General features: G+C 42.5%; 2 protein-coding genes across 6 annotated transcripts; one reads left to right on the top strand and one right to left on the bottom strand.

Moving 5' to 3' along the window:
• The first annotated feature begins 4,926 nt into the window (after positions 1-4,926).
• On the top strand, positions 4,927-7,328 carry LOC127764509 (V-type proton ATPase subunit G1-like). Of its 5 annotated transcripts, none has more exons than XM_052289391.1 (4): positions 4,927-5,077; positions 6,008-6,102; positions 6,800-6,900; positions 6,976-7,328. In XM_052289391.1, exons 2-4 carry the CDS (start codon positions 6,015-6,017, stop codon positions 7,117-7,119), a joined length of 333 nt encoding a protein of 110 aa, XP_052145351.1. In that variant the 5' UTR covers positions 4,927-5,077; positions 6,008-6,014; the 3' UTR covers positions 7,120-7,328. The 5 variants fall into 5 exon arrangements, with proteins under 5 accessions (XP_052145351.1, XP_052145352.1, XP_052145353.1 ...); XM_052289392.1 differs by having other exon boundaries at positions 4,944-5,077; positions 6,005-6,102; XM_052289393.1 differs by having other exon boundaries at positions 4,956-5,077; positions 5,988-6,102.
• A 1,126-nt stretch (positions 7,329-8,454) lies between these two features.
• LOC127764584 (probable tocopherol O-methyltransferase, chloroplastic) lies at positions 8,455-11,895 on the bottom strand. The gene is made up of 6 exons (XM_052289477.1): positions 11,410-11,895; positions 10,082-10,251; positions 9,817-9,921; positions 9,122-9,325; positions 8,878-8,980; positions 8,455-8,777 (listed from the first exon to the last, which is right to left on the bottom strand). Exons 1-6 carry the CDS (start codon positions 11,801-11,803, stop codon positions 8,665-8,667), a joined length of 1,089 nt encoding a protein of 362 aa, XP_052145437.1. The 5' UTR covers positions 11,804-11,895; the 3' UTR covers positions 8,455-8,664.
• Between the last annotated feature and the right edge of the window lie 4,309 nt (positions 11,896-16,204).

Below are 16,204 nucleotides of genomic sequence, written 5' to 3'. Positions count from 1 at the left end.
TGGTTTTCCACTGTTTGGTATCTATCCAGCTGTTCTGCAGCTCCAACTTCATATTCCTAACATGCAGTATGTCACGTATACTGAGGGTGGTAATCTTGAGGATGTTGTTAATCGTCCATCTTCTACCAGGACAACTCTTACGGAGTATTTCAAAATGAATCAAGTAGACCCGGAAGCAAGGAAACTGCTATAAAAGGAGTTCCCTGAACACTACCGTTGGATAACCGGACAGAATGTGTGGCAAAAAAGGAAAACAAAGAGAGGCCAAGTTGGACGGGTTGTGTACGCTCACCCTGCAGAGGGGGAGAGATACTACTTGAGAGTGCTTCTCAACCACGTGCGAGGTGCAACCTCGTTTGAAGATTTGAGGACAGTGTCAGGTACAACGTACTCTACCTTTAGAGAGGCATGCGAGAAGAGAGGGCTTGTGGAGACGGATAAGTCACATGACGATTGTTTGAACGAGGCATTCACTTTCCAAATGCCATCTGCTCTGCGTCGGTTATTTGCAACCATACTGGTATTTTGCGAAGTCACTGATATCCGTGCACTATGGGACAATCACAAGGCTGCAATGTCTGAAGATTACAGCCGAGGGAACACTAACCCTGCAGCAATAGAGTAGATGGTCCTACGAGACATACGTGATTTGCTTCATTCCATGGGGAAGGATATCACGGAGTATGGCCTTCCCGAGGTCATTGATATATGTATTTTTTTTCTTATACTATCACGTCTTTTTCTTATTAGTTTACATTTGCACCACCCACCAATAGTTTCATGATGCATATATTTGTTTTCACTAATCAGGTGAACGTTGCAACGACGTAATGACAAGAGATTATAGACGAACTTAACGTGCCAGTGGACCAAGACCATTTAGACATATACACATCCCTTAATGATGAGCAGCGTGCAGGATTTAATGAGATCATTGATCATGTAACTAATAAGAAGAGCCAGGTATTTTTTATCGATGGCCCAGGTGGCACTGGCAAAACATTTCTGTACAAGGCGCTTCTTGCTAGAGTGTGGTCCGAGAGATTAATAGCCATTGCAACTGCGACGTCTGGTATAGCAGCATCGATTTTGCCCGGAGGACGTACCGCGCACTCGAGATTCAAAATCCCTATTAAGATTGCTCACAATAGCATGTGCAACTTCACGAAGCAAAGTGGCACCGCGGAATTGCTTCACATGGCATCCTTAATTATTTGGGATGAAGCTACAATGACGAAGCGTCAAGCCGTAGAGACACTTGATAGGTCTCTTCAAGACATTATGGGTTGTTCATTGCCATTTGGAGAAAAGGTTATTGTTTTTGGCGGTGATTTCAGACAGTTACTTCCCGTGGTTACACGTGGGACAAGGGCCCAGATAACTGATGCAACATTGCAGAGATCATATTTATGGGAAAATATTAGGAAGATCAGATTGTCGCGTAACATGAGGGCTCAATCTGATCCATGGTTTTCGGAATATCTCCTTAGAATTGGAAATGGCACTGAAAACACTATCAGAGATGATTACGTTCGCTTGCCTGATGAAATTGTGATTGCTTATGGGAATAGCGAGGATTCAGTACACGAATTGATTAATCATGTGTTTCACTTACTTGATGATGAAAAGAATGCAAGCTCTGCATCTTATATGAGCACACGTGCTATTCTATCCACTAAAAATGATTACGTGGACAAGCTGAATGCGAATATGATTGACAGATTTCCAGGGCAGGCCAAGGTTTATCACAGCTTTGACTCTGTTGATGATGACCCTCACAACAGTTATCCTCTGGACTACCTTAACTCTATCACTCCAAATGGTCTGCCACCACACGAGCTAATAGTAAAAATCAATTGTCCCGTGATTCTTCTTCGCAACCTTGATCCAAATAATGGATTGTGCAACGGGACTAGACTAATGGTTAGAGCTTTTCAAGATAATGCAAATGATGCTGAGATTGTTGGTGGACAACATGCCAGCAAAAGGGTGTTTATCCCACGAATCCCTTTGTCTCCCTCCGACGATATATCTCTACCTTTCAAATTCAAGAGGAAGCAATTCCCAATACGTCTCAGTTTCGCAATGACCATTAACAAATCACAAGGACAAACCATCCCAAATGTTGGGATCTATCTTCTAGAGCCCGTGTTTTCACATGGTCAGCTATATGTCGCATTGTCAAGGGGTGTGTCAAGGCTAACAACAAGGATTTTGGCAAAGCCAAAGAAAGAAATTGATTCAACAGGGAAGAGCACTAGAAATATCGTGTATAAAGACGTTCTTGACTGGTGAGCAAAGGTAGGTTCACATGATCTAAATTAATTCAAAAAAATATTGAATATAGTAAATTGCTCATCGAATGTTACTCACCATCGTCCTCTTGTTTTGTACAGCACACCATCACCTTTTATATGGAATGTCGTGTGATTATCTTCTACATACTATCTCACACTAGATGCGTCAGTTTGCACCAGGCTGTCATTTGAGATTGTAATTATGGTCTGTATTATATTAAGGGATACATATGCTTAAAAAATTGTTCTGGATTATTTTTTTTTATCATGGTTCATCCATACAACTTAAATGGATAATGCACCGTAGACAGCCCACACCACCGCCATCGCCATCGCCATCGCCATCCACAGCATACAACCCGCACCACTGCAATCACCATCACCATCGTCGCCGCCTCCGCTTGCTCTGCTGTTTTTGGGGGAAAAGACAGAGAGGGAGAATAGGGCTGACGAGTGGGCCCTACGCTTTTTAGTTTTTCTCCTATGACTTACATGTGGGCCTCATCTTGTAAAGTTTTATTGTGCCCACGCAATATCATAGTACTGCACTTTACATGAAATATATTTTATGTACGATATGAATTGAATTAAAGTTCAAATGCATAGATCATGTAAAAATATTTTTTTGCTAACATGAAATTCTAAAAATTATTAAAGACAGATAGAAACTAGTATTTAAAAGAATGCCATAATTCAATCCTGATGGATTTAGTCCTACCCCTGTGACAAGATTACAAGTGGCACTAACAACCAGTAGAGAAAAAAAATACAGTTTTCTTTAAGTCCCATTTAGAATTCAAGAAAAAATATACAGTTTTCAAAAATTAACGGCGTCATCTATTAAAAAACGGAGGTAGTATTTTCCTGCAAGAATGAAACCGTGTTTTGTAAATCCAAATGGAACCAGCAACAGTTTGCACGTTTGCGTCCAGACTCCAGAGGGCCTATTGCCCTGCTAAATTACAATTGGAAAAGGTACACCGAAGGTCCCTCAACTTGTCATCGAGTTACAAAATCGTCCTTAACCACAAATCAGATACAACGCATTCCTCAACTTACAGAACCAGTGCAAACTAAGTTTCTGACGTGACAGTTGACTCAGCGTGGGACCCACGTGGGTCCCACATGTCTGCATCTTCTTCCCCTCTCCTCTTCACCTCTTTCTCTCTCTGTCCTCTCTCCACGGGCAGTTGGCAGAGAGAAGATGGGCGCGGGTGGCGGCTGGCGAGGGAGGAGCTGCCACCGGCGGCGGCGGCGGCGTCACCGAGCTCGGGCGTCACCGGATGCCGACCACGCTACCGTGCTCGGCTCATCACCAGCCCACGGAGCGCCACATCCATCCGCATGTCGTCGTCGTCGCCGTCACCACATCCATCGCATCCATCTCTCTCTCTCTAGCCACCATTGTCCTTGTCACTGCCGCGGGACAACACCACTCGTCGGCCACCGCCCGCACTCGTCTCGCTCTCCGGAAACGCAATCTCCATGTCGTCGGTGAGGGCGGCGCCGCCTCACCAAATACACCTACACACAGCAAACGGACACCGCGGAAACTCATCACCAACAACCTTCCAGTCAATGCTGTTTGAGGGGAGATTCAGAGAATCGGAAGCAGTTCAATCCCAAAAGCAATTTCATTGTTCCTAAATCCTAATCCCTTCGCTTGTCGCCGATGAGCGCGGCGACGGAGAAGGGGCGGCTGGACGGCGAGGAGGATTCACCGCGCGCGGAGGCGTTCCTGGAGATCCTCGCCGGGTCCAGTCGGGGGATGCGGAAGCGGAGGTCGCGGAGCAGGTGCTCAGGTCCCGCGTCTGCTACTCCCGTCCCAAGTCCGCCGTCCGCTTCTTCGTCTGGTCGGGGCGGTCGGTGAATCACACCGGCTACGCCTGGAACCTCCTCGTCGACATTCTCGGCAAGGCCGGCATGGAGTAGCCCATGTGGGACGCCGTCCGCCGTCCGCACCATGAACAAGGAGGGCAGCGGCCTCGTCACCGTCGCCACCTTCGCCTCCATCTTCTCCTCCTAATGCGCCAGCGGCAACCACAGGAAAGCCGTCGAGGCCTTCAATGTCATGGGGAAGTACGGCGTGGAGCTGGACGCCGTTGCCCTCAACTCCCTTCTCTCTGTCATGTGCCGCGGGGACGACCGCGCGCAGGCGGCACAGGACCTGTTCGAGCACACCTGCCGCTCCTACCACCCGTGGGCCTCCTCCTCTGCCGTCTCGCTTCGCCGACCTCCTCCCCACCAGCCGGCCTGCCACGCCCAGCCCCTCCCCTGCCAACCGTCGGCCGCGGGCCCGTCGCACCAGCCTGCCGAGCCCGCTGCGCCGGCCTGCCGCGCCCAGCCTGCCGATTGCCGCCTGTGGAGAGGGAAGGAGAGAGAGAGGAAGAGAGATGGAGGGGTGGGGAAGAAGAGGCTGACGCATGGGGCCCATGTGGGTCCCACGCTGAGTCAGCTGCCACGTCGGACGAAACCGGGTTTGAAACTGCCGAGGATTTGCACTGGTTTTATAGGTTGAGGGACGCGTTGTATCCGGTTTTGGTTTTGTGGTAGGGACCTTCGGTGTACTTTTTCCATTACAGTTTGGGTTGAACATGTTGGGCCTTGCCGCTTACGGCCCAATTTTATGTGTCCAATCATAACCCGATTTCGTTGTCAATCTGTGCCTTCACGGCTTCTCAGACTTCTCTCCTCTATCGCTAGCCACAGATCCGCTCCTGGCTCCTGCAAGGCTGCAACCTGCAACCCCAACACCCCTTCGAGAATCGTCGTGCGCGCAGGTATGATCCCCTCTCGCCTGCGCATACCAGGTCCCTCGCTCGATCCAATCTTCGGTTGATTGAAGCGAATCTGGAGGCTTTGCCTCTCTAGTAGGTTTTTTTTTTCCTGATTATTTCCACTCACATTTGCTTGCGCATCTCAAACACTATTGTGGAGAAGTGGGGAGGTGGTGAAAACTGGCAATGGGATCGTTGTGGGCCGGATCAGGGATGAATCTTGGGGGATTATTGCCTTCTGCTCGCCGCTATAGACGTATGCTTGTTTAGTTTTAGTATTCTGACTCTTTTCGGCTGATCGTATCATCATAAAAGCTCTTGGTCCACTCTGTGGTTTGATTTTGTGCAAGAAGAAATATAATATCGCATGATTGTATTCTGTGATCGTAGATTGGGATAGAGAGCAGATGTTATTTTGTACACGCACACTTTTAAAATCCTCTGATATGGTTAACTAATTCCGTGACCTCTTCATTCAGCAAACCTGTACATGGGTAAACAAGCATAACTGAATTACAGGCAAGCCGGTAGCTTGGAAAGAACCCTCTTACTCCCAGTAAAAACAATAGGAGGCCCACTACTGCTATTTTCTTTATTGTGCTTCTGAATGCAAAGTAGCACAAGTAGGGATATTAGGTATGGGAGAGAAAGTCCTTTTGTTTTGTTGTTATCCTCGTTATTGTAACTGTTATCCGGTGCCAAATTAGCACCTGTTATTGTAACTAAAAGTCAGTGGCTTTTATTAGAAGATAACATCTTCCATTTTTTATTTATACCTCTTAAAATGTATCTTGTGAATGCTCGAATTCTGGCATATGTTATGCAATCACATTCATTTGTGTTCTGTTCATTTAGGACTTGTTATATTCCACTCGGCTTTCACTATGTGTTATTTTGTCTAATAATAAAATAGTTCCTCACACCATGTAGCAGAAGGAAGATGGATGCTAACAGACGCCAAGGTGGAATTCAGCAATTATTGGCTGCAGAGCAAGAAGCTCAACAGATTGTGAATGCTGCTAGGAGCGGTAATTGTTCCACAAATATTCATTAAGATTAACGCGGAAATTGATGGGGGGAATTGCTTATGTTGTACGAAATATGTGCAATGATTGCTTCGATATACCTACAACAAGCTTTTGCTCGTATATTTCTTTGTTGATGTCTTTATAGGGTAATTTTGAATCATCCTGTTTGTTGAATAAGTTCCATTGTACCAACATTAAGCAAATCAACAGTGGGAAAATTCCATGTTCAGCAGAATGAAAACATGCTTTCTGGAATTTAAAACATGTTCAACAGTGGGAATTAGAGATGGCCTCATGTTTTCTGTTAGTTCCTCGAAAATTGAGTGAAAAACATGCTTTCTTGTTACTATTCTTCTGTACCTTAACTAAGGTAAAGTACCTGTCTGATTCCTTTGATATCTTTTTAGCATGTAATTATCATGGTATTTTGTTCATATAGTTGGACATCGAATATATCACATATATTTTGGAAATAACACCTGAATGGAAATGTATAAAAAAAGTGGTATGTTACCCTGAATTGTGCCCTTTGACAGCTTTTGTAGAATGCGATGGCCTTGTATGATCGTTTACAGAAACCATGTTCTATCTTTTGCTTCTAAGCACGCAATACAAACATGTTACTCCTACTCATTTTTTATTCAACATCTAGAGATCTGACTTGGGTTTGAAACTGAATACCTTTCCTATTTGACAGCAAAATCAGCAAGGCTTCGTCAGGCAAAAGAGGAGGCTGAGAGAGAAATAGCTGAGTACCGTGCTCAGATGGAAGCTGAGTTCCAGAGGAAGGTTGCGGAGGTATGCATCTTTCAATCTTGTATAGTTCGTGGAATTAGAAGAGCTATTGCCGCTAACCTTCCTGTTTCTTTCCAGAGTAGCGGTGATTCTGGTGCAAACGTAAAACGGCTTGAGCAAGAAACTGACACGAAAATTGCGCAACTGAAGGAGCAGGCTGCAAATGTCTCCCCTGAAGTGATCCAGATGCTTCTTAGGCATGTAACCACCGTGAAGAACTGATAAAAGTTGGACGTCCTGCCGACAAATTAAGCAGAGATTGGGCTCAAATTGTGTGCTACCTTTTTGTTAATTCCAAGATGGATTACAAATTTACGGATGTCAGCTATAGCCACGAACCCTGTTCTTAGTCATACAATACCAATAAGCCGCAGCAGATTTATTGGTGAACACGAGGGATGATTATACAATAAGCATTCTTGTTGATGTGATTTGGCGAGCCTTTGTTGAGCTGGTGGAGAGAAAGTGAATGATCCTGTGTGAAACTGACAGTTCTAGCTCTACCTGACTACCTTATCGTTTCCTGCCATTCTCTCGTCAGAGACCAAGCTTTCTTCGCAACGTCGTTGATTTCTTAACCAGGGCCCTGTCATTTTCGTACCAGATGGAGCCGTTCTTTTGCTTGGCTATTTTGTGAATTATGGAGCGGGCAAGTGGGTCATCCTGAAGGACGACGAGAGTGAGACGGCAACATCGATGGACGCCGATTGCCGACGTCTCCGTGACCGGAGCACCACGCGGCGCGCGGCAGACCGTCGGTTGCCCGACTGTGCTGGCGCCTGCCCGTGCCGTGCCAGCTTTGGTTCACCGTGCGGCGCGGGTGGCGTGGTGAGCGCGCCGCGCCATCGGAGAAGGATGGCGGTTCGGCGTCGAGCTGACATAGTGACGCTGCTGCACTGCTAGTGCGCCTTTGGAGCGCAAAATTTTAAAAACACAGTGATAAAAAAAAACATAGAAATAAGATGCCACGCTCTATAAAATCCTACAGAAATTTAAAATACATGAATACTATAGAGTAGTTGCCTTTGGATGATTAGTAGCAAGTAAACACAGAAATTTCAAAGGAGATAAACTATAGAGATAGGGAGCGAGTGCATTAGACTTCTCAAAGGGAGAGAGATAGGGAGAGAGTGCATTAGATTTCTCAAAGGGAAATAAAAACATGAGTTTGAGCTCATGTTTATTTTCCTATGAAATTGGGAGGCATAGGATTTATAGCGATCCTGTTATGTTCCAAAGGGGCTTGTAGAAATTTTATCAAGGATTTGAGTCCTCCAAAATTCCCATGAAAATCCTTCAATCTAAATAAGTCCTCGGTTGAGCCCGGCTGTGCTTTTTATCTACTCCATTTTTCTTCGAAATTGATTTATTATGTTATTTTATCATTTGAAACTGTTTTTCTTAACGAGCTAATGAGCCAAGCCCAGACAGAGTGAAACTAACTTCCATCCAAAGTAAAATAGTTTTAATTTTAAGAAGAAAACTAGGTCAATCAAAGCAATCTTGCACCGAGGGAGCTAAAGAGCTTTTTAGCCACCTCTAGCTGACGAGTTGGTCTGAAGATCTAAGAATTTCTTGACGTATTTGGAGTGCACATTCATGGATAATTTTTTTTTTAAGTCTGACGAGTACAAAATCAATGACGTGGTAACAGTGCACTGGCTGTTCCCCAAATCAACAAATCGCCATCAGTAGGTGCTAACTCGTCAGAATTTGCGTTATTCGTGATGGAGAAGATAGCAGGAGCGTAGTTTCACTACTAGGGTACTACCGCGTTGTTTCGGGCTTGCGACAGGTGATGATGGTGAATTTGATGAGCCCTTTCTTGTATCCTTCGATCATCAGAGGCATCACCATTGCACCTCTTATCGTCTTCCACCCTTCAAATTAAGACGAAGGCAACACAAATTAGTTCAATTTTGTCCAACATCTGTTTGCCGATAATCATAAGTGGAGGAAAGGAAGATGGCAAGATCATACCACTTCTTAGCAGAGAAGTTAAACCTTTCCATGTCAATGCTGATTTTATAACCGCAGGCCAGAATGGGGCGACGTTCTCTGACCAATCAGCTGTCCTTATATCCTGGCACATTTCACATGTCACACACATGCAAGAATCTCTTGCGAGAATGCAAATCGGCATGGTACGCAAGTTGATGTGCAAACCATATCAAGTTGTAACTTAAATTCACTTACGAGTTCAGAGCATGAAAAGTTTTTTTACCTCAAGAGACAGTGACTCGGCAATTTTGACATAATCAGAAGGAGAGCACCAGTCTGGGAGATAATATGCATCGCATATCCTTTTCAGGAGATTCAGCTCATCAGGTTTCAGGGACTCTTCGGATGGCTCGAGGTTCCTATGGCACCAGGTCACAATGATTATTCTCGCCCCAGGAGCTGCGACGCGTGCCAGCTCGCTTACAAACTGTAAAAGACTCAGGTAAGAACTCTTAGCTAAAAAAAGAGAGTGAAAAGATCCAAAAACTATTCAGTAACATCCAATACAGACTCCTCTCAAGATGAGTTGATTGACATCTGATTTTAATAAATAGCAGAATTGTTTCATTAATATCCTCTCATTTTTCTACATTTTCGCAACCCGGCAAATTAAAATCGACAGATGCGATTGCTCAACCAAGATTCCAACCGATGCATGGTAACCCATGCCACCGTAACCTGATGGCTAGATTTGAAACGTTCTCCGATCCAAGATATTTCCTTCGTTTCATATTATAAAAATTTCTAGTATTACCCATATTCATATATATGTTAATAAATCTAAACATATATATGTGCTTAGATTCATTAACATCTATATGAACGTGGCAATGCTAGAAAATCTTATAACCTGATACGAAGGGATTACATTTTCCCATTTTCTTTTTCCTGTAAGGATAAAAAAGAGGAGTATCTTACCTGCCGTTTGTCTGGCATGTGCTCGCCACTCTCCATGGACCAGACAAGATCAAACTGCCCATCAGGAAAAGGCTGCTCCAATGCATCACCAACTTGAAAGGAGACCTGCTTAAACAGATTGTCGTCACACCAGCAGTGAGTAATCAGAGCTTAAACCCTCTGATATTGTCAAATGTAACTATGACTAGCTACAGCGAGATTAAATCCCGATACGAATAAACAGTAGAATTTTTTTTAGAACAGAATAAACAGTAGTAATACACACCTTGTCTGATAACCCTTGCTCTGCCGCGAGGGCATTTCCTCTTTTAGCCTGCACCGGACTCAACGTGATGCCGTAGCATTGCGCTCCGTATTTGTTCGCCAAGTATCTTGAGCTACCACCAATGCCACAGCCAACATCAACTACACTTTTGGGTTTCTTCTCCGTATCATCTGCAGGCATCAAGCACAATTATCAGCTAGAGCAAATTAATTGAACCATGTACGTACTCCAAGGGTAAACTACGGCTGAATTCAGGCAACAATTTTGGTCTTTTTCGTATTCTTTGCAGTACTAATACCACAATCGCCGGTTCGCCACGGATTTTGTTTTTTGAGCTTCTTTTCTCCAAATTTTTGCCAAAGGTTTTTGCTCCACTCTTATTAAAATACGATTTCTCAAAAAAAAAAAAACTTCTACTGCATTGTTAGATTACTTACTCTAAATTATGTGTAAAGTTTATTTCTTAAAATATTGATTTATCGTGTTAATCAACTAAATAATCCGTGCAAAATATGTTTCAAACAGAAAAGCTAACGAACTTAAGGGCCCCTTTGATTTGTAGGAAAAATGTAGGAATTTTGGAGGATTTCAATCCTATGGAAAAAAAATCATATGAAGGTCTTTGAAACAAAGGATTGAATCATATATAATCCTTTAAAATTCCTATGGAATGGGTAATCCTATGCACATTTTAGAGGAAAGTTAGCAAGAAATTTAACCTCTTGGAACATTTCCTGAGTCTATCTCTCTCATATGATTCCTACATTTTTCTCGTGGTCCAATCAAACGGTCATTCCTGTGTTTTTCCTGTGTTTTGCAATCCTCTGTTTTATAATTGTATTCCTGTCAGAATCCTGTGTTTTTTTTATTTCTCTGTTTTTTATTTCTACGATTTAAAAGGGCCCTAGATGCTCAAACGGTCTACAGTGTGAGATAGGACTGCAAAACCCCTGTTGGGAATAGTGCGTGCCAAAACTGTCACAGGTCCACACCTTTCGTAGTACGAGTACCAAGTGGATGAATGAATGGAACAAAATAGTGGTACTGTACAAAATTAAACCCACACCAATCAAGATGGTGAGTTTATCGTCTCCAAAAAGAAAAAGAAAAAGAAAACCCCCTGAATATCTCATGATTTTGCCGTACGTGCTGGAGCCGTGTGGCGAGCAGGGGTTAGGTAAGCAGAAACAACTGTTAAGCAGCAGAAAAATGGCCGGGATTCTCTATGGCCAGCGGCTTGCAGCCAAACAGAAAAGCTGGATGGGCTCAGCCGCGCAGCCAGGCAAGCGTAGATTCCGGGGGGGCGGAGTGGGGCGGGCAATACGTACCGGGGACGGCGGCGAAGGCGAGGGATTCCTCGATCATGCGGATCTGGGCGCGGCGGTGGTCGGACATGGAAGCGGCCTCGCCGGCGTCGTAGAAGCCGTGGTGCATGTGCTCGCCCCAGATGCTCTCCCACACGCCGGACGACTCGTCGTAGAGCCCCGCGATGCCCTCCTTCAGCCCCGGGGGAGCCGCCGCCGCCGTCGACGACGAGGACAACGTCGGTGCCATCGCGCGCACGGCGAGTTTCGTCCTCCGGCTGCTGCTGCGGCGGCGGCGGTGGTGGTGGAGGCAGAGGCCGGCGCGAGGGGAAGCCGAGGCGCAGAGATGACGGCTCGTGCAGCGAAGCAGTGGATGCAGCGGTGCCAGTGCGCCCGTGGCCGCGGCGGCGTGGGCCATTTTGTAGCGCTCTGGCGTCTGAGGCCTTGACGTTTTCTTTTCTTTTTATTCGCTCGCAGCCAAGCCCCGGCACGAGCGCGCGACGGCGCAAGGATGGTAGAGGCCAGACTGCCAGAGGGCTGTAAGTGCGGGGTAAGTCGACTGAGAGCGGATTGGAACATAAGTAATTGTATTACTAGTATATTTTTCTGTTTATTTTGAGATGGAGATATTAACATTTAACAAATTAGATATTTTTATTGGTACGTGAAATAGGTAAAAGATAGGATTATTTTGAGACGAATGAGGCACTGCACTGCACAGTGCTATAGCACTCTGTGTTTAGGGAGGATTGTAGAGGGCTGTAAGTACGGGGTAAATCTACTGAGAGCGGATTAGAAGAGAAATAATTGCATTACTAGTATATTCTTCTGTTCACTTTGAGACGAAGAGATTAGCATTTAATAAATTAGAGATTTTTATTGGTACGTGTGAAATAGGTCAAAGATAAGATTATTTTAAGATGGATGAAGCACGACATAGTGCGTTTAGAGAACACGCGACACCACACCAAAATAAACCAACATCATACTAGAATGTGATGATGGTAGTATTAGTCTATACCATTTTAAAAGAGAGCAATGGTAGGGGCATTGAATTTGCCAGCACTACCCCCTTCTTGACGTATGGGCCCATAGGTTTGACACCCCTTAAATAAGCTCTTTTAGTTGACTCGAAGTTTATACCTATCAATACATTGATCGTATTGTATCATTAAATCTTAACACCAGGTAGGCATTATATGCCAAATGGATTTACTGTGCAAAAAACTTGTAAATTTTACCTTTTTTGTTTTATAATATCCATTACAACGCATTGATATTGTGCTAGTTATCTTAAAATAAGTTCACTTCTATCCCTTTAACTAGTATTTGCTATGTAAATCGAGAAGTTTTATCCATTCAGTACTTTTTACGAACCTTCTCGGACTATTTTCTTATTATTAAAACTAGCATGATGGCCCATGCAGATTGCGCGGCTAGTATCATTATATTTTCTCTCATATAATAGCATATATGTTTTCTCATTATATTATTCAAATATATTAAAATGACATTGTTGAGGAGTAATCCTCTCTATCGGGAGATCGTGAGATCCCCCTTTTGTGAGTTCGGCTAGGGGAAAGAGCTCGCCTCTAGAGATCGCGTATCCGCCCTGAGTCTTGCTAGTCGCGTATGGGCAAGAGAATTATACATGTTCGGGCCGCGATGGAGCGTAATACCCTACTCCTGTGTGTGGGATTTAAGGTTGAGAGTTACAAGGGTTCCTAAACTCCGGAGAGCGTTCTCGCTTCTTTTCTCCTAGAGCTCAGGCTTCCTGAGAGTCGTCGTCTTTCTCGGTGGGTAAGGTCCTCCTTTTATAGCTCAAGGGGAAGCCACATGCACCGCCTCTACCTACTCTTCTACAGGGTGGGGACCCACCCTACCTTGACCAGATCACAATTCGTGCCTTCGCCCGGAAGCCAAGCCACCGCTCGTCCTTAAGCGGGACCCATCGCCGCCCCTCGCCTGACACGGGGGACAGCCCTGTCATTCCCTCATAAATGGGTGAAGACTTGTGGTGGACATCCTTCTCATGGAGGGAGCTCCGAATCACGCTCCGATGGGACGGGTCATACCTACCTCCACTCCGCCGGGGACAGAGGCGACGTGGGGGCACGGCCGCCCGTCCAGTCGGACGTGACCGGCGATAGGCCGGTCACAGACCAGTCACTCCTGACTGATGTGCGTCAGTCGGGCGGCACCTTATGTCTGCCCCTACCGTATTTAATGCGGCGAGGGGCAGTTGGGGCGCCGCACGCATTGATAGCGGTTCAGCCTGGGTCCCCTCCCCGCTTGCTGTCCCCACCACATGGCAGCTGGACGGGGGCCTCGGGGCAAGGCGGAGCGAGGGCCCGAGGGGCATGACATGGCACCCCGAGGCCTCTCGGCCGCGTCTGCGATTCGCGAGGTGCGGGGGTAGGGCCAATCTGTAGGGCCACACGGTAGGATGGGAAGGTAAATTCCCCTCACTTCACATACCCCCGGCCCATATACCTGACAGACATCATAATTTTAAATTTTGCAATAACTTTACGAAATTACAAATGTGTAATATTCATATTGTATTTTATATACGTGTTAGTTATTAGTTATTTTTAATATCAAATTTTAGTTATTTGTAAATTATATATATTCCTATATGGACTCTAGACTCGTCTTTTAATATTTCTTTTTTTAATTCCGAATTTTCTGTAAATTGTATTTCTATATATACTCTAGGCTCTTTTTCCAATATTATTTATTTTTATTTCTGAATTTTTATTATTTCTAATTGTATTTCTATGTGAACTCTAAACTCATCTTTCAATATTCTTTAATTTTTAATTTCGAATTTCAGTTACTTCTAAATTGTATTCCTATATAGACAGACTTGGGTGTGTTCGCATGTCATGGTTTAGAACCCATCTCCCCGCACGGAAAATGGAACGGTCCATTAGCGCATGATTAATTAAGTATTAACAATTTTTTTAAAAAAAAGGATTAATTTGATTTTTTTAAACAACTTTCGTTTAGTTTGAAAAACACACCGTTTAGTTTGAAAAACGTGCGCGCGGAATATGAGGGAGAGGGGTTGGGAACATGGAGCAAAGAACACAGCCTTTAAACTCTTCTTCCCATGTTTTTTTTAATTTCGAATTTTAGTTATTTGTAAATTGTATTTTTATACGGACTGAAAACTCTACTTTTAATTTTATTATGTTTATTCTGAATTTTAGTTAGTTTTAAATTTCTACATGGACTCTATACTCTACTTCTGATATTCCTTATTTTTTAATTCTGAATTTCTATTTTTTTCTTAATTATATTTCTATATGGACTCTATACTCTACTTCTGATATTCCTTATTTTTAATTCCGAATTTCTATTATTTCCTAATTGTATTTCTATATGGAATCTGGTCTCCTCTTCTAATATTCCTTATTTTTTAATTCCGAATTTCAACTGTTTCTAAATTGTATTTCTATATGGACACTAGTCTCCTCTTCTAATATTTCTTATTTTTTAATTTCGAATTTCAGCTATTTCTAAATTGTATTTCTATATGGACTCACTTTTTCTTTTTCTCCGATTAATGTGAGAATTTCTAGGCCATGAGAGCGAACATGGATGCTCCTTTTTCTATTCCTTTAATAATATAACTAGCATGATAGTCCGCGCAGATTACGTGGCTAGCATCATTATATTCTTTCTCAAATAATAGCATATATGTTTTCTCATTATATTATTCAAATATATTAAAATGACAACACAATTTTAAATTTTGCAATAACTTTACAAGACTACTAATGTGTAGTATTCATATTGTATTTTATATACATGTTAGTTATTAATTATTTTTAATATCAAATTTTATTTATTTGTAAATTATATATATTCCTATATGGACTCTAGACTCGTCTTTTAATATTCTTTTTTATTTAATTCCGAATTTTATGTAAATTGTATTTATATATAGACTCTATGCTCTTCTTCCTATATTATTTATTTTTATTTCTGAATTTTTATTATTTCTAATTGTATTTCTACGTGGACTCTAAACTCATCTTTCAATATTCTTTAATTTTAAATTTCGAATTTCAGTTACTTCTAAATTGTATTCCTATATTGACTTTAAACTCTTCTTCCCATGTTTTTCTTAATTAGTTATTTGTAAATTGTATTTTTATATGGACTCTAAACTCTACTTTTAATTTTATTATGTTTATTTTAAATTTTAGTTAGTTTTAAAAATCCTATATGGACTCTATACTCTACTTCCAATATTCCTTATTTTTTAATTCCAAATTTCTATTTTTTTTTCTTAATTGTATTTATATATGAACTCTATACTCTACTTCTAATATTCCTTATTTTTAATTCCATATTTTTATTATTTCCTAATTGTATTTCTATATGGACTCTATACTCTACTTCTAATATTGCTTATTTTTAATACCGAATTTTAGTTATTTTCTAATTGTATTTCTATATGTACTCTATACTCTACTTCTAATATTCCTTATTTTTAATTTCGAATTTCAGTTATTTCCTAATTGTATTTCTATATGGACTCTATACTCCTCTTCTAATATTTCTTATTTTTTAATTCCGAATTTCAACTATTTGTAAATTGTATTTCTATATGGACTCTAGTCTCATATTCTAATATTCCTTATTTTTTTTAATTCTGAATTTCAGCTATTTCTAAATTGTATTTTTATATGGACTCTGCTTTTTCTTTTTCTCCGATTAATGTAGGAATTTTTAGGCCATGAGAGCGAACGTGGAGGCTCCTTTTTCTATTTCTTTAATAATTTCTAGTGCGTTTAGAGAGCACGCC

This window comes from Oryza glaberrima, chromosome 2 (genome assembly GCF_000147395.1).
Source record: "Oryza glaberrima chromosome 2, OglaRS2, whole genome shotgun sequence".
Taxonomy (NCBI): Eukaryota; Viridiplantae; Streptophyta; class Magnoliopsida; order Poales; family Poaceae; genus Oryza; species Oryza glaberrima.
This window is presented reverse-complemented; position numbering and strand designations above follow the sequence as displayed.

Bases quoted from the DNA above. Each gene is read 5' to 3' on its own strand.
- LOC127764509 (XM_052289391.1), top strand. From the start codon at position 6,015: ATGGATGCTAACAGACGCCAAGGTGGAATTCAGCAATTATTGGCTGCA. The intron at 6,103-6,799 runs GTAATTGTTCCA...CCTATTTGACAG, and splicing joins TGTGAATGCTGCTAGGAGCG to CAAAATCAGCAAGGCTTCGT. The intron at 6,901-6,975 runs GTATGCATCTTT...GTTTCTTTCCAG, and splicing joins TCCAGAGGAAGGTTGCGGAG to AGTAGCGGTGATTCTGGTGC.
- LOC127764584 (XM_052289477.1), bottom strand. From the start codon at position 11,803: ATGGCCCACGCCGCCGCGGCCACGGGCGCACTGGCACCGCTGCATCCA. The intron at 10,252-11,409 runs GTACGTATTGCC...TGATGCCTGCAG, and splicing joins CGCCTTCGCCGCCGTCCCCG to ATGATACGGAGAAGAAACCC. The intron at 8,981-9,121 runs GTAAAAAAACTT...GAAATGTGCCAG, and splicing joins CCGAGTCACTGTCTCTTGAG to GATATAAGGACAGCTGATTG.